General features: G+C 41.9%; 1 protein-coding gene across 1 annotated transcript; it reads right to left on the bottom strand.

Moving 5' to 3' along the window:
• Positions 1-11082: 11082 nt before the first annotated feature.
• LOC103405347 (beta-amylase 1, chloroplastic) lies at positions 11083-14851 on the bottom strand. The gene is made up of 4 exons (XM_008344331.4): positions 13966-14851; positions 12772-12982; positions 12388-12498; positions 11083-12306 (listed from the first exon to the last, which is right to left on the bottom strand). Exons 1-4 carry the CDS (start codon positions 14553-14555, stop codon positions 11503-11505), a joined length of 1716 nt encoding a protein of 571 aa, XP_008342553.2. The 5' UTR covers positions 14556-14851; the 3' UTR covers positions 11083-11502.
• Positions 14852-16988: the final 2137 nt, after the last annotated feature.

Below are 16988 nucleotides of genomic sequence, written 5' to 3'. Positions count from 1 at the left end.
ATGAAGCTCTTGTTGGCATCATAAATTGGTTTTGCTTCACACTATCTTGATCAAGAGTGTGTGAAGCTTTCTACGAGTTGTAGTGTTTGCATTGTTACAAAGGAGAAATGTCTGAAACAGATGCAAGAGGGTTGAATAGCTTGATCTTCGTATGCCATGCACTGAAGTTGTTGTTGGCTTGCAATAAGACTTTGTTGGTGACTATAACTCTTGTTGGGCATAAGTGTTCCCCTAGTTGAGTTGTCAAGCTTGAGGGTTTTTGATTATTTGTGAATACTAGGAGTTCACATGTACAAGTTGTACCACTCGTCTTCTGGTAGGTGGAATGAATGGTGAGTTGTTTTCATCACTTTGTTGGTGGTACAATGGTGAGTTCCTTCATCATCTTTCATCATATTTCATCACCTGGTTGGTGGCACGAAGATAAGTTCCTTCTTCACCTGGTTGGTGGCATGAATGGCAAAATGCCAAATGATATTAGAGTACAGGTTATACATTTCATCACCTGGTTGGTGACATAAAGGAGAGTACAGGTTGTACATTTCATCACCTGGTTGGTGGCATGAAGATGAGTTCCTTCTTCACCTGGTTGGTGGCATGAGTAGCAAGTTGCCAAATGATATTAGAGTACGGGTTGTACATTTCATCACCTGGTTGGTGAGAATAAGGGCAAGGTGTCGAGGCACATTGTAGCAAGTGTCGAATGACATAAAGTATGTTGAACCCTTTTGAAGCACAGTTGGCTTATGTATGAATGTGTTGGAATGTATGATTGAACGAATATACTATGAAGTTGTTCATTTATTTGTATAGTCTTATTAATATATACTTAGACTTTGTTTCATGTTGGAAGCATTCATGTTGAAGTTTTGAACCCGAGTGTTTCATTACTAGGAACGTAAGAGGATTAGGACCGAGTTGTCTAAATCACCTCTTTATTGAATTCATGCCAAATAGTCTTCGTTACATAGGATGCCGAACGGCTGAAGCTTAACACTTGTACAATGTGAGTTTACTTGTAATAGTACTTCAAGTGATCAGCGTTCCATGGATGGCTAAGGGTCTTGCCATCGGAGCTTCTAAGCTTGTAGGAGCCATGGCGACTGATGCCAACAACTTCAAATGGTCCATCCTAATTTGGACTAAGTGTTCCTTCACTCGAGACTCTGTCGCAGAGTAATTTTTTCTTCAATACCCAGTCCCCCACTTTGAAAGAACGAGGTTTGACCCTTGAGTCATAGTATTTGGAGATGCGCTGTTTGTAGGCGACATTCCTTAAATGAGCCTGGTTTCTGTGTTCCTCGACTAGATCTAAGTTGAGGGTAAGTTGTTTGGCATTTTCGCTTTGCACGTAGTTTTGGACTTGGAACGTTGCTTGCTCAAGCTCAACTGGGACAATTGCCTCTATACCAAAGGCAAGTGAGAATGGGGTTTCTCCTGTTGATGTCCAATACGAAGTGCGATATGACCAAAGAACTTGGGGTACAAATTCTGGCCAACAACCTTTAGCCTTGTCCAAGCTGGTTTTCAAAGTTCGCTTGATTATTTTGTTGATGGCTTCGACTTGTCCATTAGACTAGGGATGAGCTGGGGAGGCAAAACATAAATTGATGTTGAACTTAGAGCAAAACATCCTGAACTTATTGTTGTCGAACTGTAGCCCGTTGTCAGTGACTATCGCATTGGGAATGCCGAATCTACAAATGATGTTATTCCATACGAAGTCTTCTATTTTTGCCTCAGTACTGGTTGCCAAGGGTTCTACTTCAGCCCACTTTGTGAATTAGTCAACTACAACGATTGCATAACAGACCATGCTCTTCCCTACAGGCATTGGGCCGATCAAATCAAGTCCCCATTAGGCGAAGGGCCAAGGGCTGATCATAGAAGTGAGCGGCTCGGGAGGGGAGTGAGGAATAGTTGCGTAGCGTTGACACTTATCACATAAGCGAGATATTTTGATGGCATCTTGGTGGAGTGTTGGCCAGTAATATCCTTAGTGAAAAGCCTTATGTGTTAGAGATTGAGATCCAGCATGATCTTCGTAGACTCCTTCATGTATTTCCCAAAGGACAATTTCCGCCTCCGCGGGCGTAAGGCATCTTAGGTATGGTAGGTTAAAACCCCGTTTGTAGAGTTGGTCATTAATGATCAAGTAACGGGTAGCCTTGTATCGAATCTGCTTAGCTTGGACTTTATCGTTTGGGAGGGTACCATGCACAAGGAATTTATAAATCGGGGTAATCCAATTATCCCCCTGTTATAAGTTGCACACTTTTGCGGCCATGGTTCTTGGTGCTGCAACAATTCGACCTGAATTTTTCTCCCAATTTTGTCTTCCACTGCTGAGGCGAGGCAAGCCAAAGCGTTTGCATGACTGTTTACCGCTCGAGGAATTTGGGTGATCTGGTAGTGGAAGTGCTCGAGTAACAATTGTGTTTGTGCCAGATATGCTGCCATGGAGCTATCCTTAGCGTCAAAGTTGTTGGTGACCTGGTTAACCACCAATTAGGAGTCACTAAAGATATCAATTCGTTTAACCCTAAGGTGTTTGGCCAAACGTAAGCCTGCTAGAAGGGCTTTATATTCGGCCTCATTATTCGATGCCTTAAATTTGAAACGAAAAGCATACTCCATTGCCACTTTGTCAAGGGTCATAATGACTAGTCCTACTCTATAACCTTGACGAGCCATCAACATATAGACTCCATGTTGGGGCTGTTGGTTCTATTTTCTGAGTTTTCGAGGGTAATGAAACCACTTTTTTAGGCGTAGAAACAATGTCAACAAGATATGTGAAGTTGGCGATGAAGTCTGCCACTGTTTGGCCCTTCTCAGCTAGCTTTAATTGGTAGGAGATGTCAAACTCACCCAATGCTATTGCCCATTTGATCATTCTCCTCGAAGTGTCAGGACTTTGAAGTATCTGTCGAAGATGATGATTGGTAAGCACGATGATAGAGTGTGCTTGGAAGTAAAGGTGAAGTTTTCGAGCAGACATAACCAATGCTAGAGCCAATTTCTCAATGTTGGAGTATCGTGTCTTGTAAGGCCTTGCGAGCGTAGGAGATAGGTCGTTCGACATTACCATCATTTCAAATGAGAACCGAACTTATTGGTGAAGCCGATACCGATAGATAGATAATGAGAGTGTCACCAACCTCAGGTTTGGAGAGCAGAGGGGCTTTACTCATGTAGTCCTTGAGGTTCTTGAATGCCTCGGCACATTCATCAGTCCATATAATGTACTTTTTACTTCCCTTAAGTGCTTTGAAGAAATGAGCACATCTATTTGTGGCCTTAGGGATGAACCTAGTTAAGGCTGTCACCTTGCCAGTAAGGCTCTGGATGTCTTTTGAAGTTACCGGTTCCTTCATGTCGATGATTGCTTTGATCTTCTCGGGATTAGCCTCAATGCCTCGTTGGCTTATCATGAAGCCTATGAATTTGCCAGAGCCTACCCCGAAGGCACATTTGTTGGGGTTCAACCTCTTTCGATACCTCTTCAGAATGGTGAAAGTTTCAGATAGGTTAGTGATGTATTGGTCAGCATGTTTACTCTTGACTAGCATATCATCCACGTAAACTTCCATGCTCTTCCCAATTTGTTCGGCGAACATTGAATTGACATATGATATCGGGAGATATGCCTAACATGTCCTCATATGACCAAGCGAAGACCTCAGTGTTCTCTTGCAAAAAAGAGATCAATGTCAACCGAATGGGTGGTGACAAGGTGGTGATAATCTTCACCATGCTATTTGGATAATCTTTTGAGATAGAAACCTTCTTCAACTTTTCAGCGGGTTGTGCTTGCTGGGTGAAAGAGTCATCTCTAGGATCGTCGGGTTGACTATTGCCACCATAAAGATCCAAGTTGGCTTCGTTTGGGCGGGTCTTTATGACTTGGTCATGTATAGAAAGGGTTTCCTTGGGCACATGCAGGTGATGTTGCTTGACCGAAATGTTGTAACATGATCATGCACTAAGTTGATCTCATCGAATGTAACCATTGCTATAGGGGGTTTGAAATTTCATCAACAACGTATGTGTGGATACCATGGCCTTGAGATCATTGATGCATGTGCATCCGAAGATGACATTGTATGTCGTTGGGCAATCAACCACCAGGAAGTTAGTGGTAATGGTAGCTGTGTAAGAGCATGTACCAATGGTGAAAGGTAAGTATATGCTCCCTCAAGGTTGCACGATATCACCGGAGAAGCTTATCAAAGGAGAAATCGAGCGATCGAGCAAGTGTTCAGCTACATTAAGTGCTCTGAAAGCTTCAGCAAACATGATATTGACCGAAACCCCTGTGTCTACCAGGATTCGTCGTACTTCAAAGTTAGCTATGTGAGCTTCCACGATCAGTGGATCGTTGTGAAGGTAGATGATACCTCTTTCTTCCTCAAGGTAGAAACATATTGGATCCCAGTTAGGCTTTTGATATTTACCTCCCCTGATGTCTTCCACGTGAAACACTAGGTGGCCAGGGCTTAAAGCTCATTCGTTGTTTTTCATAGCCTTGTTGGAAAATTTAGATATGGGTGTGCCGCCACTTATGGAATATAGCATATTCACCTGGCGTTGGTTACGGTTACCCCTTGGATGGTGAAGGAGGAATTGATCAATTTTTCTTTCACGTGCCAAAGCTTCAATATGATCACAAAGGGTGATGCACTTCTCGGTGTCATGACCGTTATGTTCGTGGTAGCAGCAAAATGTGCCCGTGTTCTTCGTGGGCTTGTAATCTGGCTGCCTCGGCTTTGGCTTCGGTATCAGGTATGCTATGCTGGGGTAAATGGTCACGCATGTGGCATTTAAAGGTGTGTATACCTCATACCTCGGGGTAGGGCCTGTCCTGACACATGCTTGACCCACTGTGTTGACTGTCTGGGGTCGGGGATTATCGTGGCGATACGCTTGGTTATCGCAGTAGTGTCGCTTACTCCTTTTACTAAAGTGAGACTAGTGAGGATGGAAATATTTCCTTTTACCCTAAGATTGATATGTCTGTTGACTTGGCAAAGTATTAAGTATGGCAGGGGGAGACACCGCTGCCATTTGGAAGGTTGAGGTCTTCTCATTTTGGTGGGCCTGGCTTCTATTTCCTACTTGCTGATAGGGGATGGTTGTTGGGGGTTTCTCTTGGTATGTTCTTACCTCGGCGGAGGCATGGTTATAAGCATGCGCCATCACCTCAGAGTAAGTCTTCCAAGTGTTGGCATTGATCATGCACTTAAAGAAACAGTCACGTAGGCCTGCCGTGAAGGCTTTAAGGGTAGTCTTGTCGTCTGCCTCGGCACAACGGGAATACTCATGGCTGAAGTGACCAGCATACATACGTAATGACTCGTCTGGCTTTTGGCGAATAGTGTACAAGTCATCCGTATAGTGAAAGCGATCGATCTGGAAAATGGGTTGAGAAACAAACAGTTTCCTCAATTCCTCAAATGAGTCTACCGTCTTAGGTGGAAGACGGCAATACTAGTTTAGAGCTCTGCCAGAGAGGGTGGAAGGGAAGAGAAGACATCGTTCTTCGTCGGTGTGCATTCGATATGCCATGGTGGACTCAAAGAGGTTAAAGTGTTCAATCGGGTCCTCCTTTCCAGTATAGAGTTGCAAGCCAAGCTTCTGCTTTATCTTTGCTTGGAGGGGGGTGTCAAGGATCCTCCTTGTAAGAGGGCCAGGCCTAGGTTGGTTCCAAACAGGTATCTCAGCTTGTTGTTCGGCCTTCAACTTGTTTACTTCCTTAAGGAGCTGTAGGACAAGAGGGTCCTGAGTGGAGTCATGTACTACTGGAGCTTTCTTTAGTAAATCTCCATCTCCTCTTGGAAGTAGAAAGGTTTGATCAAGAGCATGTGATTTTTCCCTAGACTCGCCGTACTGACTTCTAAGGTATGTCTGTCGGAACATCTCTGAGTCCCCTATACCTTCGTGTTTCTCTAGGACTTGTTGCCCTTTCCCCAAATTGGTAGCCAGCCTAGGACATGGGAGAGGACCGAGTCTTTCAGAAACCCTTGGATCATTGATCTTCGAGCTTACTTGGATGGGATTGTCTCGACGTTGCTTTAGGAAGTCTCGACAGTTGCGAAAGACGGCTTTCGATCCTTCCACTCCTTCTGTAAGGAGGTGCCTTCATCCACTCCTCCTGCTTCTAGTCGAAGTAGCTGGGTTGAGAGAAGTCTCATGTTGGTCACCATTTCGATGAGTAGCTTGCTCCTCAACAGGAATACCCATGTCGAGGGCAAACGACCCTCCGTGTTGGAGGGCACCCAGTTGATGGTTGACTTCCATAGGGGTGATAAGCTCATGTGTTTTTGTATATCTAGCCTTGTGGAGCATCTCGAAGACCTTCTCATACTGCTCTTGGAGGATTTCATTCTTCATCGTTATCTTGTTGTTATGAGCCTTCAGCTCATCGACTTAAGCCCGAAGAGCAAACTTCTTTTGTTCTTTCTTTTGTTACTTCGCACCAAGTGCAAGAGGGGTGTCATTCTGTGTGTTGTGGCTTCCTTCACTCCCCATGTTGGAAAAGGATGCCTGGTCAAAAGAGAGTGTAAGAATGGTGGAAACCAGCTTAACAAAGCTGAAGAGAATGGGAATAAGTGTCGTTCCCATAGACGGTGCCAAATGTTGATGCACAAAATCAATGAGGACTTTGGTATAACAGAAAGTGTTAAGTTTGTGACTTTCGCTAGATTGCTCCAGTCACTAATGTGGATAAGTATGTAAATGGATAAGGATAGGGAAGCAAACACAAGATGTACATGGTTCACCCAGATTGGCTACGTCCACGGAGTAGAGAAGTTCTCATTAATTGTGAAGGGTTTACACAAGTACATAGGTTTAAGCTTTTCTTTAGTGAGTACTAGTGAATGATTTAGTACAAATGACATTAGGCAATATTGTGGGAGAATGATCTCCTTTTATAGAAGAGAGTTTCTAGCTTTGTTCTGACATTGACACGTGTTGTGTTGTGATTGGCTTCTGATGTTGACACGTGTCGCGCTATGATTAGCTTCTGATGTCAACACGTGTCGCACTGTGATTGGTCTCCTGGTTGGAGGGAAACTCTTCTGGGTCCTTGACGGTATAACGTTGATCGATGCTCAGTAGTTTTGGGATTGGTCAAGTATGGTACAAATATCTTTAATAAATAACATGTCAACCTCTACATGTTTAGTTTTATCATGTTGCACTGGATTATGAGCAATATCGCGAGCAAACCTTATTATCACAAAACAACTTTATCTGTTGACTATGTTTGACACCCAAATCTTGTAGTAGTTGTTTAAGCCATAAAATCTCACAAATACCAAGGGCCATACTTTTGTATTTCGTTTCTGCAATCGACCTTGCTACTACTCATTGCTTCTTGCTTCTCCAAGGAACCAGATTTCCATCAACCCAGGTGAAGTAACTTGATGTTGAGCGCCTATCATCACTCGAACCGGCCCAATCAACATTTGTATAACCTTCAATACTAAAATGACCATTCTTCTTACTTTGTACTTCACCGTATAAACCCATTTGCATCCCACAGGTTTCTTGCCAGCTGGCAAGTCTGTGATCTCCCAGGTAGCATTCTTCTTCAAAGATTTCAACTCTTCATTCATTGCTGCTTGCCAACGTGGATCAGCTAAAGCCTCCTCCACACTGTTAGGAATAGATACAGTAGATAATTGATGTACAAATGACTTATTTGATTCTGACAGGTGATTGGTAGACATATAATTACTTAACGGGTATAATACATTAAACTCAGGGTTGGGCTTACTCACCGGATACCTAGTTTTGCATTTAGGGTCGACCTCATAAGTAAGTTTAAGAATATCTTGGTTGACGCGATTAGGGAGACGACGTGGTGGTGGTGCATCCGGGATTGAAGACGATTGATTATGGTTATTAGGACTCAAGATCGACTGTGAGGTAGTTGGCGACACAAGACTGTCCGGTGGTGAGGAAATTGGCAGTGAGTTATCTGGCGATGTCAACTAGTCATTTTCAAGGTTTTTAACATTGTTTCCATGTGAATGATCAACACTTGTCTCCAAGTTGTCTCCAAGACATTACCACTTAGTTCTAATTCATTTACATCATTGTTTTCGTGTGAATGATCACCACTTATTTCCAAGGCATCACCACTTAAATCCAAATCATTCACACTATTTATATATGGAGTAGTATAATCAAGAGTTTGAACTTTTATCTCATTCTCCCCCTAAAGTGAAGACTCGAGATTGACAAAGTACATATGATTTTCATGAAACACAACATCCACAGTGACAAAAAAATTTTTGTCGGAGGCTGATAACAACGATACCCCTTTTGATTTAAGGCATACCCCACAAACACACATCGTAAGGCCCGAGGTTCAAGCTTACTTCTCTGCGGTTTATGGAGATGAACGACAGCCACATAGCCAAACACGTGAGGTGGAAGATTAGGAATTGTATGAGCATCAACATATGAAGAGAGAGTCTGGAGCGGTGTTTGAAAGTCGACTAATCGGGATGGAATACGATTCATGAGATATGCAGCTGAGTTGAGAGCTTCTCCCCAAACGGGAGATGCGCCTCGAGCAAATAAGCATGAACAACCTCTAGAAGTTGACGATTCTTGCGTTCTGCAACACCATTTTGTTATGGAATATATGGACATGTAGTTTGATGAACAATACCATGATGATCAGCAAAGGCACAAAGTTCAAAGTTTACATATTTGCCGCCATTGTCACTCATAAGAACCTGTATTTGTGACTTATATTGTACTTATGCCATTTTGTAAAACTGCTAAAACAAAGAAGTAACTTCACTTTTGGACTTCGTCAAACAAACTCAAGTCATACCTATGCAGTCATCAATATATGTAACAAACCAATGAGCACCACCAAGTGTAGCAGTTTTAGATGGTCCCCAAACATCAGAATGAATTATCATAAACGAGATTGAATTTTTATTCAAACTAGGCGGAAACGAAGTACGATGACTTTTAGCCATTTCACAAACACCACATTTAAAGTTAGAAATATCATGCTTAACAAATAGGCTAGGAAACAACCTCCACAGATAGCCGAACGAAGCATGTCCAAGTCGATGATGCTACAACCAAATCTTCAAAGCTTTATTCCTATCCCCTTAATTTCCTTCCACTGCAAGAGCTTGAGTCAAAATTCAGGAATTGTTTGATGTCAGCTCCAAGTAGTAGAGCTACCCCTTCCTAATACCATAGCCAATCGTCTTGCAAGTTCGAATGTCCTTAAAAACACAAAAAGAAGACCAAAAAATCACAAGACAATGTAGGGTGACAATTATTTGAGTAACAAATAATAAATTATAGTCAAGGGAAGGAACATCAAGTACAGAATCAAGATTCAAGGTATCAGAAAGTGAGACATTGCCTTCTCCGATAATGGGGACAACATCACCATTGGCAACACTCACGACAGTTTTGGGGGATGGTTTTAGAGTTTGTACTTGTCTAAAATCACAAGTCATATGTTCAGTAGCATCAAAATTAATTATCCATATATTATTCATAACAGATGCAGAAACCTTTAAAGTCTTACCATCATTACATGTATCATTAAGAAAGGCCGACACTTTCTCGGCTATATGTTCAGAATCTACCTTCACTTCTACCAATCACGATTGATCCTACTCTCCTACCTGATTCGATCATATCGATTTGGAGCGGTACAACCCCAGACTGCCATATTCCCAAGCAACTTCAATTAGTACTTTAATTGGTGATGGATAAAGCCCAAATTTTGCCCAAGCAGCTTCAATTAGCAAGAAAGAAGCCCAACAACCACAAACAACCAATTAACAAATAATAAAAAACTGAAAAACCAATCAATTTGTTCTTGCCCATGTGGGCCAATGCCAAAAAACCAATTTCTTTTTCTTTTTTTCCTTTTTCCTCTTCTGTTTTTGTTTTTCTCTCTTTTTTCTTTTATTCTGTCTTCTATTCTTGGGTTATCTCCAGAACGCACAAAGTGCGAACTTAGCAGCGACAAAGGTGTGCCGGCCGGTGCAGTTGTTGCAGGTTCGTCAAGAAGGAATCTGTGTGGGTCGTGATGGACACACGAATCTGGGCTAGGACTTCAAATTGGCAAGACGCAATTGATGCGATGTGTTGTAGAATTATGGGGTTTGTCAGGTAGTAGCAGCAGGTACGGTTCGATACGGGCTCTGGGTTCGTGTGCACGTGATGCAGCAGCGGATCTTGGTGGGTGGATGATGGGATCGTTGGTGAATTCGGGTCAGCAACGACGGCGTCGCTCGCTGTTCGGAGAGGGAACTGCATAACTGGTTGCGCGGTTGGTGATTCTCGATGGATCCTGAGTCAGCAACAATAGTGTCGCTCGCTGGTCCGACGGTGCGGGGCACAACTGGCTGTGCAGTTGCAGGTTCCGGATTCTGCGCACAGCGTGGTTTTTTTTTTTTTCTAACCTTGGCTCTGAAGATAATGCTTTGAATGATATGTTTATTCTCTTCATATCATGAAGAGGTATAATATACAAATCTTAATCCTAACCAATAAGGGAAGAATAATTACAGAAGATTACAAAGAAATTTCTCCCATATTACACGGGATCTATCCTAAACTAGGAAATCCTAAATTATAGGAAACTATACAAGTCAACTGTAGGTTTATGGGGTCAATAGTTGAGAGAAGAGCAAGATCACTGTTGGGATTTATGGCCGATACAGATTTGAAAGGTGAAATCGGAGAACGGTAAATTCGAGAATGCAAATTTGAAGAATTGGAATTTGGTGGGATGGGGTTCCAAGAATGAGGTCGAGAGAGGGGATTCGATGATGGGGTTCGAAGGTGCCAAAATCAGTGTGCGAGTGAGAGAGTTGTCTAGGAGAGGGTCTGAATAGAGACCACAAATGTCGATAGATTGTCATACAAGTTATTTTCATGACAGTGACACACCACACATGACAATATGGAAGACCATATTGAGTTGAGAAGTATCTGCTCGAGACCAATACACGTGATTTGTCACGTGATATAGCAGATTTGCAAGGTGAGCATTCTAGAATTTGAATTATAAATTAAAGCAGGTTTCTAAAGTGGAACCATTGAACCTGCCACATGAATATAGGATACCTTTTACATGAGTCCCAATTAGGTTTATTAATTTGCTCTCGATAATATAACTTGAAAGAGGTTATCTATACACCCCTACGCATTTTCCATAACCACAGCTTAATAAAGAGGATAGAAATGGTATTTTACGGGGGTATTGATACAAACAATCCCAACATTTACCCCCAAAATCCTATATATACTACACACACGCCCCTACTCGTTTTCCATAGCCACAGCTTAAATAAATCAGCTATTGAGAAATTATGCAGGGAATGGAGAAGCAACTGTCTTGCCATTATGTTTTTACCTTCGTATACCACCGTGCGATTTACCACTCATCACTAGATTCGACTGCGGTAGAAGCAAGCTAGCTAAAAGCCTAGTCCTGCATTCTTAGTGCATAAGAGAAACGGCAGCCTCCTGCACCGAAGGTGTTGAAACGTGCACAAAATGCTCCGCTTCCCTCTCCACCTCTTCCCGGCACTTGTGGCTACCCTTTTCCTTCATTTTCTTTACAAACCCCACAAAACGCCTCCAGTTATCGGGCTGGAACAAATGCGGGTTCATCCTCAAGTATGTGAACGCACACATTTGGTTGCCTTCAGTGTTGCCCTCAACTTTCAGAGATGATGCTTCCAATATCTGCTTATGTGCATAGTCGTCGTACCTTGGCAGTGCATTTTCACCCGCAAGTGGTACGTTTGTTTTCTGTGTGGCCATAGCCACTTGCCTAACAAGCTTCTCTGGTAAACATTGAGCATCCTGTGGCTGCTCGTGGTCGTGCATCTCAACACAAGTGAAATTGAAGATGGCACCATGGCGTGCTAGCATTTGCGCAATAGGAACATAACCATCTCTGAATCGTGTGTTGTAATACCCTGCTGTGAGCTCGGGGGCATGGGACCGGGTCCCGTAATGCCAGTGGATGCCTGCAACCTTTACTGAGATCTTTACACCGGCCTCCTCGAAGATAGACTTAGCTGAGGTAAGTATCCTCTCACCATGGTCCAAGAGCATTTGGGAGTACCAGCCGAGGAAGAATTCACCGTAAGCGCTGTTCCACCCTCCACCGTCTTTTCTGAAAAAAGGGGTATCTTCCGGCCAGTTGTTATAGTGGCCGGCATCAGTGGGACCTGTGCTACCCCATTCTGGTTTACCCGCAGCTTCAGCAGCAGCTTTCAAGCCACCGAGTATGTACTGCATCATGGTACATTATATATTAGCCGCGGTGTACAAAACTAAAAGCTACTGGCAGAGACAGAGAGGGGCAATAGATACCTTGTCAAAACATTGGAAGGCGCCAATTCCTGGAAATTTCCATGTCCCATTGGATTCGGGATACGAAGGGTAACGCAGCTCACCTGCGGGACCCATTCCAACTTGGATTTCCTGAGAAGAATTTTGAAACAATTTAGCTTAACAAGCAAGGCATGTATCTGCAGTTTCTAACTAAAGATTCAACACCATTGCAGACACATGTATTTGTCTTGTAAAAAAGAGAGAATACATTCATTATCGATTAAGTTTCACTTATATTCTTTCTTGGCATTCCTTTTTTGTTCGATTTACAGCGACTACATGTGCCATGATCGTGCCACATTTACCGCCTAAGTATCTTCTCTAGACAAACAGACAAGTATACAAAAAAGAGGGAAGTATTACCACAATGGTGTCACCAAGAAGGTGTTTGAAGTTGTCCCGGAAGGCACGCATGAAGTCGGCGTAGCACTGGACCGGCGTGCGGCCCTTGAGGACTGGGAGGGTATCAGCGCCAAGCGATAAATACTCGCAATTCTTCCTTCCCCACTGATCAGTGTATGCAAGGTCTGGATCTTTCTCAACCTCTTCCACAACCCACTTGGGTAAAGGAATGCTGTATTCAACAAATATAGACCAATATTCAGCATATCGCCACAAATTTCCAAAACTCCTTGTCACAACGTAATTTCAAGTTCAATGTCAATAAAAATGGAAAATACGACATTATTTTTTAGCTAGTTTTATTTTTGTAACACGTCCAATCCAACGAATGCATTCATAAATTTTAAAATCCACATATACATTATTATGTATATATTAATTATTATGAATGCTTGAAAGTATCTCAAATTTTAAAATCCACATATGCATTATCATTATCTATATATTTTAATCACAGTATCTTTGAATAGGAATTTTACAGTTTAAAATTTCTTGAGCAAAAAATCCCAACTTTTCAAGTGACACGATCTTTCTAGTATATTTTTATTTTTTGGTGAACAATCTTGCTAAACATTTTTAGTTTTTGATAGACAATCTTTTTAGTACATATCAAAACTACCAATTAATAGAATGTTCTTTGTCAATAAAAAAAGAGTGAAAAAACTATTTAGTCTTGTATCACTCAAAGAACTGATATATAATAATGTAATTTAATAGATCTAATTTATTAATGGCCAATAATGTTAAGATATATCTAATATCAAAGAAAACAAAAACCTGCCAAAAATAAAAACGTCCATATAGAGACATAAGCTAGCCTTTTTTTTATTTTATTTTTTTAATGTAGAGACATGTTGACAAGTCACGATTATCCATATTTTTCTTAACCAGAGAAGTTAGGGGGAATTTTACCACGCCCGACAGTACAACAAACCCACCAGCCCATGATATCAATTCAGAACCTTTCACATTTTTTATTTATTTATTTATTAGGAAGCTGCAACTTCTTGTGGTTGTAGGCATAAGCTAGTTTGTTCTAAAGAATCTTTCTAGCGCATTTCACTATCGCACGTGAAAGTAAAAATTAAAACCAACCAAAAAAAACGTGAAAACAATAAAAAATTGGAATGAAGTGAGAGAGAGAGAGATACTCACGTAACGGAGTCACCGACGTTCCCGCCGCACCGATGAAACGACATCACAGCCTGTACTTTCAGGCCGTGCTTCTTCGCCATCTCGAGAAGCTCAGCGTACCCGCCCCAATTGTACGCGCCGGGCACTTCCCTCTCCACCAACCCCCACCACACGTCCATCATCACACCCTCCGCCCCCGCGCTCTTCAGCGCCTGAAGACTCGCGTTCATCGCCTTCTTCCGGTTCACCGAGTTGTTCATCGTCACGCTGTCCAACGGCATCATCACATAAACCGGCACTCCCGTGCCCTTATCGTGCGCACCCCTCACCTGGTGCTCCAGAACCGGCGATTCCACCTCCGTCGCGAACGCCCTGCACGCCATCGACAGATCCGCCCGGCTCGACCCGAGACCCGGCGATCTGCACGGGCTCAACGGCGGCGACAACCCGTCCATCCCCTCCGGCTTCTGAATTTTGCAAGTCAGACTAGCCACCGGAGACTTCCACATCGGCGACGTGCTGACCGATTCAACGGATGATGAGCTGGCTTCGGTCGTCGTAACCGGAGTCCCGGAGCGTGCGCCGATCTGATGCGTCATGCTCAACGCCATTTTCTTCGTAGCCAAACAGAAATTAACCCCAGAAAGTGAGAAAAGTAAATTGATTTTAAAATTTCAAACTTTTGAAAAAAAAATTGAAATTTCGCCTCTGCCTTTTCCTTTTGGAGATTCGGATTCTCCTTTCCGTCAGTAACTTCTTTGAATTTTGTTTTTTCAGATCGTTTTTTTTGTTCCGATTTGTATTATGTGTAAGAAATAGGTAGACGGTGAAACTCCTGCATTTATAGGGAGAGGTATTCATCATTTTAGCCCGTAAACGTGTGAACATTGACCTATTTTTCCATTAACTTTAATTTTGGTCAATTATCCCCTCAACTCTCATAATTAATCAATTTCTCTTCTTAATTTTAATTTTGATCAAATTCTCCTCCCAACTCTCATAATTAGTCAATTTGCACCTTATTGTTAATTTTTTTTTTAATTTTTTTTTTATTCTTCCGTTAAGTAGGTATCCACATGATTACCTTTGAAGGGTGAAAAAATCAATTTGCATCCTATTCTCATTTTTTCAATTTGCATCCTACTATCTTGTTAATTTTTTTAATTTTTCATCTATTCTTCTATTAAGTATGTATCCACGTGACTGCATTTGAAGGGTAAAAAAATCAATTTGCACCCTATTGTCATTTTTTCAATTTGCATCCTACTGTCATTTTTCGTTAAATAGGTTTCCCTACACCTTACCAAAGGTAGACGAGGCCGAGGGAGGAGGCGACGGGGTGTGGACAGCTGCAAACTACAAAAGCAGCATATCAAATGGACTGGGCTGCAAACAACGAAGGAGGGAGGCGATGGCGGCAGTCACGAGCTCGACTTGGAGAAAAAGGAAGAACAAGAGAAAGTTCAAAGAAAATGAAGAAGATAGAAGATGTAGGAAAAATGATTTTTTTTCTCTTTAAAGGCAGTCATGCGAATTCCTACTTAATGAAAGAATAGATGGAAAATTAAAAAAATTAACATTAGGGTGCAAACTGACTAATTATGAGGGTTGAATAGGAAATTGGTCAAAATTAAAGTTGAGGGGGGAAATTGGTCAATCCTTACAAGTTCAAGGAGGTAAATTGATGAATACCTCTTTATAGAACGCAAGAGCTTTGCTTCGTAGCTCTGCAATAGGATTTTGTCTTGATCCTCTTTGTGTAGATCTGAGATTCAATCAATTGTGTTCGTTCATCATATATCATAGGGTTAGAAATTATTTTAAATTTAAAATTGAATATAAATAGTATCTAACAAAAATTAATTACACAATATACGATAAACGAACACAATTGATTGATTTTCCAGATTCTCATAAAAAAATTCCAGAGAGAGGATCGTTGTCCGTAGCTCCTTCGGAATAAGATCTTTTACTAGCCGATACCTTTCAGACACGTGTCCTCATCTACACGTGGCAGCGGGCCGAGCGGCTGAGAATGCTACGGCTACGATCGCTCAATCGACGCACGTGAGGACGGACGGTGCGATGCCTGCTTGTTCCCGCGAAGGTTCCTAGCTTCGCGCAGACACGTGGTGGGGAGGGAACGGGGGAGGCTCCTGTCCTTTAGGCTTACGACATGTAGTTGAGGGATGGAGGTGGCTTGCTACTTTCGGTTGTCGTTTTGTGTTCTGAGCGTGGTTTGACGGCTACTGTACAGGAGGAGGGGAAGAGGGGCAAGTGGACACGTGGCGGACTCTGTAGCGGTGACGGTGAGTGTTCCGACACGTAAGGGCTTGACCTTTTTCGGTACGCGTCGAAGTTTAGGTGACGGTGAGATATAGCAGCTTTGATTGGTGGGTGGGCCACCACACCTCGCTGAATGAGGAGGCTTTTGGAAGGACGGCCGACGTTTATGATCTGTTTTAAAATGAAGGTTTGAACCATCTATATTATCTATATTAAGAGGTGAGGAGGTGGTTAATTTTTATAATAAACTAATAATAATGTGATTTCAATTAATTGTTAGCGAAAATTAAATTAAAAATCTCTCACTTATAAATAAAGATAAATATTATTAGACCGTAACACTAAGTGTTAGATCTTACTAGATTAGGGAAGCCATCATATTCCAGGCAGGATATTTACCATATATAGTATTAATCAATCTGTGTACATGGCTTTAGTAATGTAGAGATTACAATGGTGGACAAGAGTAGAAACCAAACAAATCGTGAAAATGTTTGGAGCAAAATAGGATTTGCTATCATTTGTCACTCTTCTAACTAAATTAGGATAAATTATAAGGGAGTTTTAATGAAAAGTGCTTGAACGAAGTTTATTTTAATAAAAAACCACCTTATACTATTATTTAACCAAAAGGGCTTCATATTTAATCATAAGGACAAAACTAATTTATATTAGACCCACAAACATTTAACACACACGGGCTGAACTAAAAGCCCAAAACGAAATGATTTTTTTTTCCACCTTTGCCCCTAACAGCA

Source organism: Malus domestica, chromosome 16 (genome assembly GCF_042453785.1).
Source record: "Malus domestica chromosome 16, GDT2T_hap1".
Lineage (NCBI taxonomy): Eukaryota > Viridiplantae > Streptophyta > Magnoliopsida > Rosales > Rosaceae > Malus > Malus domestica.
Note: the sequence above shows the minus strand (reverse complement) of the source record. Positions and strands in the feature narration are given on the sequence as shown.